Here is an 11,892-nt window from a genome sequence, read left to right as displayed (position 1 = left end):
CTACAAGTAAATAGCTTTTTTAATTAAAAAAAATACTCATTTGTTTTTGTATAATTTCCTGCCTCCCATCCGTCGCCAGTCCACTTTGCTATGCACTTCTTATTCTGGACTGTTGTTATATAAATAATGCTTAATCATCTATTCCTTTTATAGAGTTCTCTCTTTCATCTGTCTCAATGCAGTGTTCTTTATTTATCCCCTCTTTTCTTTAACAGATATATGGGTTCAGTTGTGTTTTGGACTACTTCTACAGTATGACTACAAGAAATAACACCTAGTGGTTTTTTTTGTCTTATACTCTCTAAATTTCTAGCATCAGTGTTTATAAAATTGTTGGTATTGAAGTGAAAATGATCAAAAAATGTGACTGTAATTAAGAACCACAGATATACTTCTATATTCAGAAAAATTAAAATGAAAAGTATTATAGAGTTTATATACCCCATTGTTGCTGAGTTGATTCTATGTCGATAGTGACCCTATTGGGCAGAGTTGAACTACCTCTTTGGGTTTCCAGGTCCGTAAAGCTTCACAGAAGTCATCTCCTTTGCCTACCTCCCACTAAGGGGCAGGTAGATTTGAAAACAACCTTTTCATTAGTATCTCAGTGTACAATCCTTTGTGACACTAGGGATCATTGAGATTGAATTTGTTTATGATTAAATATGTATTTTAAACAGCAAATAAAAACAGGTATACAAATAGCTATTCCTAGAGTAAAACCTTCCTTTATAATCATCATGATTGTATTATTAAAATTTTTAAATTAATTCCTGTGGAAGTACGTCTCCATTGAATAAGTTAGTGTATCCTTATTTTAGTTTAAGGGAGCTCTGGTGGCATCCTCGGAATGAGCTGTGCTACTAACCGAAAGATACCTAGTTCAAATCCACCAACTGCTCTGTGAGAGAAGACAGGCCCTCTCCTTCTGTATGATGAATTGCCTCTGAAGATCTGCTTGATGGTCAGCTATAAGTCAGTTCTAAGTTGATGGTATACAACAGGAACATTTTGTTTTTTGGAAGCTCTGGTGGCCCTAAAAGCTCCTAGATGGTAAGTAGCTGGTGCAAAGGAGCTATGCTGCCCCGCCGAAGGTTCAACTCCATTAGCTGCTCTGTGGGAGAAAGATGGACCATCACTTCCTATCTAATTTACAACTTCTAAAAACCCACTGGAAGGTCAGCTATCATTTTCCTATTTGCAGTGTAGATACCTGCTGCTTCCCATAATGTTTTGCATGGAATTTTGTCAGAGATAATCACACAAATCATATGCAGATGCAGGGCCAGGGCTGGCTCTTGATCTCATAGGTTCATTCTTTTTTCATTCCTTCTTCCATCAGACTTGTAACTGACAAGGAAGATAGACTATTCCAAATATAGAGACTGAATATTCTGTTAATTAGCTTGTAGCATGGATTATCTCATATTTTAGACCATATTGTTAATTGTTGTTGTTAGGTGCATTCATGTTGATTATGATTCATAATGACCCTATTATCAACATTTAGACCTAGACTTCCTTTTAGGAAGACATAATTTATGTCTTATCACTGTGTCATGTATAATGAAATGTGAATGAAACTATACTTGAGTTTCTCATTTGTGAAGAACCTAGCATTCCTGCAGTTTAGTGCCAGGGCAGAGAAATGATCCTACTCACAGGGGAGCTAGAGTCACTGAGAGTGAATTGTCAGTTTCTTGCAAATGCTTTCTATATGATCTGTTAATTTATTAAACTACAAGGAGAGGAATAGTCTTTCAGAGATTTGGGAATATAATTTGCAGGTTCAACTTTTCAGCTTTAAAAAATGTTTGATAAAAATATGCACACATATGTTTATAGGCATGCACACCACACATGTATACTTTCACATCTGTGTTTCTTTGTATACACACACTTTTCCTTTTGACATAGAAAATTGTTCCTCCTTGTGCTGAGTAACTGGGGCCACGGGGAAAGGTGTGTTGGAGTCAGTGAGGGTGGCTCAGGATAGGGTTGTGGTGAATTGCAGGAGACTTGACAGCCTATAACAACAACAATAACTAGTACCTCCTCAGTGAGTTCTGGTGGTCTAGTGGTAAGGAGTTGCTCTGCCAACCCAAATGCAGGTGGTTTGAATCTACCAGCAGCTCCATAGGTGAAAGATGGGCAGTCTCTTCCTGTATAACTTGAAGCCTCTGAAAACTTATTGCAGGGCAAGTTATGAGTTGGTTCTGACTTAACCAACTCACTGTGAGAAAGAAGAGAGGAGTTAACTGCCTTATACTTTAAAGCAATGGATTCATATATACTCCTTTGTAAAGCCTCCTTAATACTTATAATCATTGTTGTTGTTTCCCGTTGTGTTCCTAGAATAGATTATTTCTAATTTTCTGTCATGTTTTTTATATGTTTGGTAGAAATCTCTTTCCATTTTTAGAAAAACTGAGACTTACAAGGTCAAGTACTATCCTTTTCAGTTTGATCTTACAGCAGCTTCATGATATGTGTGTGTGAGTGTGTGTAGAGATAGATAGATAGATAGATAGATAGATAGATAGATAGATAGATAGATTGATGATAGAGTGGTGGTGTTATCTGCTATCAGGTAGACTACAACGTGTAGTGATCCTGTGCACAATGGCTCTGAATCCTGCTCTATCCTGAGCCAGTTTCACTGCCCCTGATACACCTACCCCCATTACCCCAGTTTCTGTGTCAATCCGTCTCATCCAGCATCTCCCTTTCCCGTGCTGTCCCTCCACCCTTCCAAGCATGATGTCCTTCTCCAAGGACTAATCTCTCCCGGCAGCATGTCCAAAGTATGTGAGACAGAATTTCAAACTCCTTTCCTCCAAGGAGCACCTTGATTTTATACTTTCTAGGATGGACCTTTTTATTTTATATTTATTTTTTTTATTGAGATTTTAATGAAAGTTTGTGGAGAACTTGGATTTCTATTCATTCATTGTTGCACCTTTTCCTCCCTGTTCCCCCCTCTTTGCTTTTCTCTTTGAAAGCAAAAATTGTTTCATTGTTGTACAATTCCCCACCCCCACCCCAGTCCACTTTACTATGCAGCTCTTATTGTGGACTGTTGTTATGCAAATAATACCTAATCATATATTCCTTTTAAGCCTTTTAAACAGTTCTTTCTCTCATCTGTTTCAATGCAATGTACATTATTTATCTCCTCTTTTCTTTGTTTCCCCCAATCCCAATGTCAGTCCTGTTTTTTAACAGTGGCATTATATCGTATTCGTCCTTTTGTGATGGAGATATTTCACTAAGCATATTGTTCTCCAGAGTCACCTATTTTGTATAATATTTCATGAGTTCCTTGTTTTCCAGTGCCACATAGTATTCCATTGTGTGAATATAACACAGCCTCTCTGTCCATTCGTTTGTTGATGTGCCTTTTTGTTTTCTTGGTGGTCCGTGGTATGTTCAATTCTTTACATAAGCAATACATATTAAATATGTATTTTATATGCATATATTTGTATATTTATGTATATATTTCTATATGCATATTATAGATTGTGTTTTCATTGCTTTGTTTCTATTGAACTGACTCTGATCCGTGGCAGCCCTATATCTTCTGACGGAGCAGAAGTGTGCAGCATAGGCTTGGCAGTGGCTTATTTTTTACAAATTGATGGCCAGACTCTTTTTCTGAGGGTAGTTTTGATTAGCAGCTGAGAAGATGAACATTCTATCTTATTCCAAGAAAAGGTTTACAATGACTTACAAGCAGAATAACAAATTAGAAGAAAATTTGAAAGAAAATAGGAGGCTGAGAAATGAAACCATGAATCTAAGTGAATGTGCATATATGTGAATAACAAAAGAATCATAGACAGGGAATTTCTGCAATATACATTTAAAGATCTGTTTTGTCTAATTTTTCTTAAATGATTGCAACATTTTTATTTTGGTCTTCTGTTTTTCTGGATGATACATTTTAGTCAACATGTATCTAATGCTGTAAGTTTTCTCTGGGGAATGCTCATTATTACTAAGATTCAAATATAATCAGCATGTGGTAAAATAGAGTGGTTTTAGTTAGTCCCACAAATATGAAGTTAAGAACCTGCAATGTGATTGTATCTGGTGCTTTTCATTTCCTGAAAATATCTGCCCTTCCTCATGTTAGCTGATCTTGGCGAAAGCACATAGCATAGCCATGGGGTGGAAATGCAAGAATGCGAATTTGAAATAATTATCTTGGAGTATATGTTTCTTAAATAAATGTAATCATAAAATGCCTGAGAATTACAGCTTGATTTTCAGGTGATCTCTTTTGCCAAGGTCAAGTAAAAGAGTGATTAAAATGATATTTTTATTTTCTTGCTCACAAGGGTCAATATATGAGGATATAAGAAGAGATTTGTTTTGTAATATACCCTTCTTGAATCTAAAACTGTACTCTGTGTATAAAACTTATTCTGATTGATTTTTAAAAAATATTTAAAATTTCTTTCTGAGTTATTTATTTACTGTAGTGAAATCATTAGATAGTTATGGCAACTTTTCAAAGGAGATAGACCATGATGCCGAACCATTTCCTTTGGAGTGCCGTCCCTTAGGGTATGTGTTTTAGGGATTGGTAATCATCAGCTGGCAGTTGGCTAACAAAGGAGGAGAAACAGGCACTAATGTGCCTGGAGAGCTACAGAGGATGCAGGATATGTGGGTGACATACTAGAGGAGGTGACATCAGAATGATTATCTACCTTTTATTATTTTTTAGTAAACATAATTTCATTTTTATAGGTATGGTTTTTTAAATATATATGTAATTTTTTAGAACAAAAACAGTTTTAATAAGAATAATTAACATCTGTCAATATACCTGGAAGGTATATTGTATATGTAAGCATATACAGTAGACCTGTATATTACACATAATATACGTGAATCAATATAGTAATTTGTTGTTGTTGTTGTTGTTATGTATTGTAGAGTCAGAACGGACCCATAGCTGACCCTCTGGCGAGTTTTCAGAAGAAATAAATCACACTGGAGGAGATATACTTGTATCAGTTTACTAATTTTCATGTATCAATATACTAATTATTTTGATACATATAAAGTCTAGTTTACATATATCAATAAAATTAGTGTTAATTATACCAATTGAAACAATGGTAATTAGCATTTTGTGGACTATATATCTTTTTTTGTTACAGCCATTTAATGCTTTAGGGCTAAAGTAGTCATAGACTATATTTAGGTCAATAGGTATGACTGTGTTACAACAACACTATTTATAAGATTTTATCCACCTCAGTTTAGTGGGGTCATACAAAAAGTGTTTAATGTTTTCTCAACACTGCATTCTGTCTCAGGTTTGTTGGTCTGCTGAATATTGGTTATCTACTTTCAGATTTGACATAAAAAGTAGTTTTATAGTTTTTATAATTTTGTTGTTGTGTTAGAGTTGGAACCAACCCAAATATACCCTCTGACAGGTTTTCAGTTGATCACACTAGATGAGATTGTCCATTCTTCTTACTCTTATTTTAAGAAAACAAATGAATTTATTTGCTAGAAATATTGTTAAATATGCCCTGTAAGCATATTTAAACAAATAGACAATTGAAAAGCATGTCAGTTGTCACTGGAATGGAAATATAAATAAATATATGGTATAAAAGTTCTCCTTCACATCACTGGAAAGCAGTACAAATATTTGATCATAAACAAGTCTTGTTGGTGCATGGGTTGAACATTCAGCTGCTTGGGTCATGGTTCCAACTCAACAGTTGCTCATAGGAGGAGACTTGCCTAAAGAGTACAGCTTAGAAAATGCCATGGGAGTGTTGGACTCTGTGAGATAGCACCACTGGGAGTTTGTATTGACCTACCAACACCCAGTGTTTGTAAATATGATTTTAGAATTAGTTTTAGTTTGACATAGTAACAGTGCCAATAGATATATGGGTGAGTGAAGAAAAAAGGAGACTGTAGAAAGATTTTGAACAGTGTGTACAGTGTGATTCAGTTTGTAGGGAAAAATGTACATATGTCTGTGTATATGTACATTTGCATATCTTTATGTACATAAATATCTGAAAAGGAACAGAATCAGTTGGAGTTTTTAGATTTCAGAGACATGAAAGCCAGTATAAACAGGAAAGATTTATTGAGGTTCATACATAGCTCATAGATCACAGGAATCCCTGAGAAATAGACTTAATGACAGGAGAGTTACAAGTACCCCTCAATTTTACTCTATAGCAGATTCTGAAAAGAATTCCATGCTCCCATGGTCTTTCTCAGAGATCCTGTGGGGCTTGGCTACCAGCTCTGTCTGAACTGTTCTCAGAATTCCATGTAACCTCTGCATAGTTCCTGTTCTTTTGTGTTATGAGCTTCCAGTTCAGTGACCTGTGTGGGTATGTATGGTTGGCAAAGCTCAAGTTTCGTATCCTAGCTGCACGGGAGGTTGGGAGAGTGAGCAGATGAAATGCATGTTTGTAGTAGATGAAGGCGGGTTTTGCCAAATGTAGGAGGATTTCAAATCTTAAACTCTAGGAAGAATGATAACTACCTATTGCAGACATTTGGCATCTTCCTTACTTCTGTTTGGGGAGTGGAAGGGCTGCCAGGGAAGCCCTTTTATTTTTAAAAGCAGAACCCTTTATATATTACTCATCTACACTATTTGAATTTTTTAAAGCATGTATATATTTATATAAAATAATGATTACTAAAAAGACCATGGGGAAAAATGAATCAACAACTTTCCCCCAACATTTCCGCTATTATTTTGTTCTCACTTAAGTATTCAAGAAGGTTTCCTAGCACAGCTGAGCAATTTCATCCACTAGTTGCTTATTGTTGTTGTTGGGTGCTGTCGAGTTGGAACCGAATCATATCTGATGCTCTGGTGGGTTTTTAGGGGCAGTTAATCACATAGGAGGAGATTGACCATCCTTCTCCTGTGATGGATTGAAATCATGTGCCTTGAGGATTACAGCAAAGTTTCTTACTACTTGGCGACTAGAACTCCCACACTTGGGATTTAGTTTGTTAAAATAAGAAAAAAAAAACCATCTCATAATTTGTTTGTAGTTGGTTCCTCAGAGAAATTGAGTAGCAGTTTTTCTGGGACACTAAATGTTTATTCTTTTGACTTGGTGGGCCTGGTTCAGTTTTATCTTGATTATTTAATTTCGAATGTCTACAATATTCAGCTTTTCAAATTAAGGTATTAACAGCTACTGTGGTTGATAGAAATAGTTCTGGTGACATGGGAAGTTAAGTTTCTGTATATTGTTGTTGTTGTAATGTGCCATTGAGTTGCCTTTGACTCATAGCGACCCTGTGTTCAAAAGCCCTAAACATTGCTCTATCCTGTGCCAGTAACACTGTTTCCGACATACCTACCCGCATTACCCCAATCACTAAATCAGTCCATCTCATGGAGGGTCTTCCTCTCCTGCGCTGTCCCTCCAATCTCCCAAACATGATGTCTCTCCCCAAGGACTGGTCCCTCCTTGCAACATGTCCAAAGTATGTCAGATGAAGCTTCAACATCCTTACCTCTAAGGAGCCTGGTTTAACCCTCTCCAGGACGAGCCTGTTAGTTCTCTTAGCAGTCCATGATATATTCAATACTCTTCCCCAACACCACAGCTTAAAGGCATCAATTCTCCTTCTATCATCCCTAGTCATTATCCAGCTCTCTGATGCTAGCAAGTGATTGCAAAGACCATGGCCTGGATCAGGCACAGCTTAGTCTCCAGACTGGCATCATTACTCTTCAGTACTTTGGAGAGGTCTCTAACAGTGGACTTCCCCATCTCAAGACGTCTTTTAATTTCCTGGCTGCTAGTGCCAAGAGAGTTGATTGTGGATCCAAGCAAACTAAAACTGTTAACAATCTCAATCTCTTAATCATCTTTCATGATGCTGCCATTGGCCCAGGACCAAAATATGACCTTGAGTCTATCCCACCTGAGGAACAGGTTTGAGGCCCTGAACACTAATAAGTGAAGACCAGATGAGTTGTGGAAGGATATCAAGAATATCATCCAGGAAGAGTGCAAAAGGTCATTACAAAGAAAGAGGAGGAAGAAAAGACCAAAATGGATGTCAGAAGAGATTCTGAATATTACACTAGAGTACCAAGAAGCCAAAGCAGAAGAAAGAAATCAAGATATTAAGGAGCTGAACAGAAGATTTCAAAAGGCAGTGTGGGAAGACAAAGTATTACAATGGAATGTCCAAGTAGCTTGAGTCAGAAAATCAAAGGGGCCGAACTTGCTCAGTATTTCTTTTTTGTTTTACCTTTTTTTTTTTTTAGTATTTCTTAAAGCTCAAGGAACTGAAGAAGAAATTCAAGCCTCAAGTTGCAATACTTAAGGATGCTTTGGGCAGAATATTAAATAATAGAAGAAGTATTAAAAGAAAATACAAAGAGTATACAGTCATTGTACCAAAAAGATTTGGCAGACACCGAAGAATTTCATGAAACAACATATAAGCAAGAGTGTGGTGATGAAGGAGGAAGTTCAAACTGTTTTGAAAAAATTGGCAAAAAATAAACCCCCAGAATTGATGGTATACCAATTGACATATTTCAACTGACAGTTGTTGTCCTAGATGTGCTCATCAAGTTGTGCCAAGACGTCTGGAGGACAACCACTTGGCCAACTGACTGGAAGAGATCTATATTTGTTCCCATTCCAAAGAAAGGTGACCCGACAGAGTATGGAAATTATCGAACAATAACAATATTATTAATATCACAAAATTCTATTAATGATTATCCAAAATCAAAATTCTGCTGAGGATTATCTAAAAATGACTGGAACAGCACATCAGCAGAGAACTGCCAGAACTACAGGCTGGGTTTAGAAGAGGTCGTAGTACTAGGGATATTGTAATTCTAGTTAATGTTAGATGGATCTTAGCTGAAAGCAGGAAGTACGAGAGGAATGTCTATCTGTGCTTCATTGATTATGCAAAGTCGTTTGATTGTGTGGATCACAACAAACTGTTGCTGACTCTGAGAAGAATGGGAATCCCAGAATACTTGATCGTACAAATGCAAAACCTATCCTTGGACCAGGAGGCATTCGTCAGAACAGAGCAAGGAAACACTGCATGGTTTCAAAATTAGGAAAGGTGTATGCCAGGGATGTCTCCTATCTCCATACCTTGTCAATCTATATGCAGAACAGATTATCCAAGAGGCTGGGCTCTATGAGGAGAAATATCTTTGTATCTATTTGTTATAATTAAAGAACTGATGTTGATACATTATTATTGACTAAAGTTCGTACAGTATTCAGATTTTCTTAAGCTTTTTTTTTTTAAAATTTTATTAATTTGAATGAACATTTACAGTGATTTTGGATTTCCATTCATTCATTGTTGCACTTTTCTCCCTGCCCAGCCCTCCCCCCATCAATTCACTCTTCTCTTTGAAAACAAAAGTAAAATACTTTCTTTGGTATACAGTTCCCCCGCACCCCGCCCACTGCTCTGAGTACACTCCACTGTGCAACCTTAATTCTGGACTCTTGTGGTAACCATAATACCCTATCATATATCGCTTTTAAATTATTCTCTCCCTCATCTGTTTTAATGCAGTTTACATAATTTATCCAGTTTTTCTCAGTCTTACCACAACCCTGATGTCAGTCCCATTCTACAACAGTGGCACCATACAATATTTGTTCTTTTGTGACTGAGATATTTCACTCAGCATAATGTCCTCCAGGGTCACCCATTTTGAATAATATTGCATGAGTTCTTTGTTTTTCAGTGCAGCATAGTATTCCACTGTGTGAATATACCATAGCTTCTCTATCCATTCGTTTGTTGATGGGCACCTGGGTTGTTTCCAACTCCTTGCTATTGTGAACAAAGCCACAGTAAACATGAGTGTGCATATATCTGCTTGGATGTCGGTTATGGTCTCTTTAGGGTATATTCCCAGTATTGGAATTGCTGGGTCAAATTGTTATCTCTATTTGCAACTTTTTGAGAAAGTGCCACACGACTTTCCACAGTGGTTGCACCATTTCACACTTCCACCAATAGTGAATAAGGGTTCCAGTTTTTCCACAACCTCGCCAGCATTTGTTGCTTGCAGTTCTGTTACATTTTGGTATTCTGACTGGGGTGAGATGATACCTCATAGTTGTTCTGAGATTTTCTTAAGTTTTACTCAAGTCTTACTTTCTGTTCTGAGATAGCTGTTATATTTTTTATACCTTTATATTCTTATATTGTCCTTGTTCATTTGTGTAATAATGTCATGGGACCATGCAGTGAATGAATGTGTGGTGTTTTGTTTTGTTTTTTTCTTGTCATACGTAACAGGAAATTTGGGAGAATGTCATAGGAGAAAATGTAACTCCCTTTTTATTTTTCTTCTTGTTCGCTCAGTGGAACAGGTTCCAGTAGAACCATACAACATCCCGCTGTCCCAGGCTGAGGTCCTTCAGGAAGGGAGTGATGTCACTCTGGTTGCCTGGGGAACTCAGGTTAGTAGTAATGTTTGTGCTGATTGCTTAAGCCCATGCTGTACAAGAAAGCTGTCCTTTTAAATCAAGATTCTATGAAGAACTGAAAATGGTGTTTTAGAAATATCTCAAATTAAGTCTATTTAGCTTCAATAGTGCATCTGTATCAGGTACTTTTTCCTGACTTAAGGACAGCTACTTATTCAGTCATATTAAAATATACAGACATATAGTGAAGTTCTTAAAATATATTGAATATTTAATGAATGTTTTACAAACATCTTTTCTTTGAAGCATTTCTTGTTGCTACTTTTGCCCTCTCTCATGGTCACTCTGTCAGTGAATGGATCCACCCCGTGTTCTGTAGCCTTGGAACCTATCCTTTTTTTCTTTTCCTGTGAGCTTCCTCACAAATCAGCTTTCCCCAGAGCTTGTCACATTGCTTTACTGCCAAACTGAAAAGCTCTGGACTCTTAGCTCTGTTAGGCTTTTATCTCCAATCTTTGCATATTTCAGAAAAGGAAGTCATATCTGTCCTGCTCATTACTGCTGAGTTGATTGTGTTTCAAGGGCCCCTACAGGACAGACAGAACTAACTACTGCTTAGGGTTTCTAGGGCTGTTCCTGTTTACAGAGGCAGGCAGCATCAACTTTTTCCTGTGAAATGGCTGCCAGATTTGAACCACTGACCTTTTTTGGTTATCAGCCAAGCTCAACCCACTGCCCCACCGTGGATCCTTGAAAATGAAATATGATATAAAGAAGGTAATGGAAAATAATTTGCAATATAAGTTTCTACATTCTTTCTCCATTTACCTTTGATTTGGAACACTTTAGTGCTCATGGCTTCTAGCCACCACTTGTTTAACTGTGCTGATTGATAAGTCCCATTTCATTGATGGTGCTCACTTTGATTGTCATAAGCCTTTTCTGTTTTCCTTACATCTTTTTTTATTACACATTCCTGTTACCCTTAACATGCCACTTTTCCCCCTCCCATAAGGAAATGACAATGTATTACATACTAATTTTCATAACTTGCTTTACCTTTATGCTTATGATTTTTACTGCCAATCTTTTTCTCCTTCTCTTTTTTTTTATTTGAAGAAGGGGTATCTGGTTTCCATTATGACTCTTTAAATCTGTAATGAGTTGCATCCCAATTTTAACCTCAGCACCATACTCTATCAACTGGTCCTTCTTTTTTCTGTATTTTTAGTTTCTCTTTTCCATTACCCTTTCCTATAAAAAGGAGTCCTGCCTGAGTGTTGGAGAGTCATTAATCTGAGCCCACTAGTTAGTTGCTCCACAGGAGATGTAGGAAGTAGATGAGGGTTGCAGAGTGGATTATATTTGGGGGTAGGGCGTGGGGTTTGGGGAGGTATGGGGGGATTGTGTACCAATGAGGGAGTTTTTCAAGGAGAGG

At 37.0% G+C, this 11,892-nt stretch overlaps 1 protein-coding gene across 1 annotated transcript in view; it reads left to right on the top strand.

Moving 5' to 3' along the window:
- BCKDHB (branched chain keto acid dehydrogenase E1, beta polypeptide) overlaps positions 1-11,892 on the top strand; it is a 454,972-nt gene that overhangs the window by 173,009 nt on the left and 270,071 nt on the right. The window contains exon 7 of the mRNA XM_006898429.1: positions 10,390-10,487. Coding sequence (XP_006898491.1) covers positions 10,390-10,487 — 98 coding nt within the window. The remainder of the gene's footprint in view (positions 1-10,389; positions 10,488-11,892) is intronic.

The sequence above is a fragment of the Elephantulus edwardii genome, unplaced genomic scaffold, assembly GCF_000299155.1.
Source record: "Elephantulus edwardii isolate Elephantulus edwardi_28Jun2011 unplaced genomic scaffold, EleEdw1.0 scaffold00229, whole genome shotgun sequence".
Lineage (NCBI taxonomy): Eukaryota > Metazoa > Chordata > Mammalia > Macroscelidea > Macroscelididae > Elephantulus > Elephantulus edwardii.
This window is presented reverse-complemented; position numbering and strand designations above follow the sequence as displayed.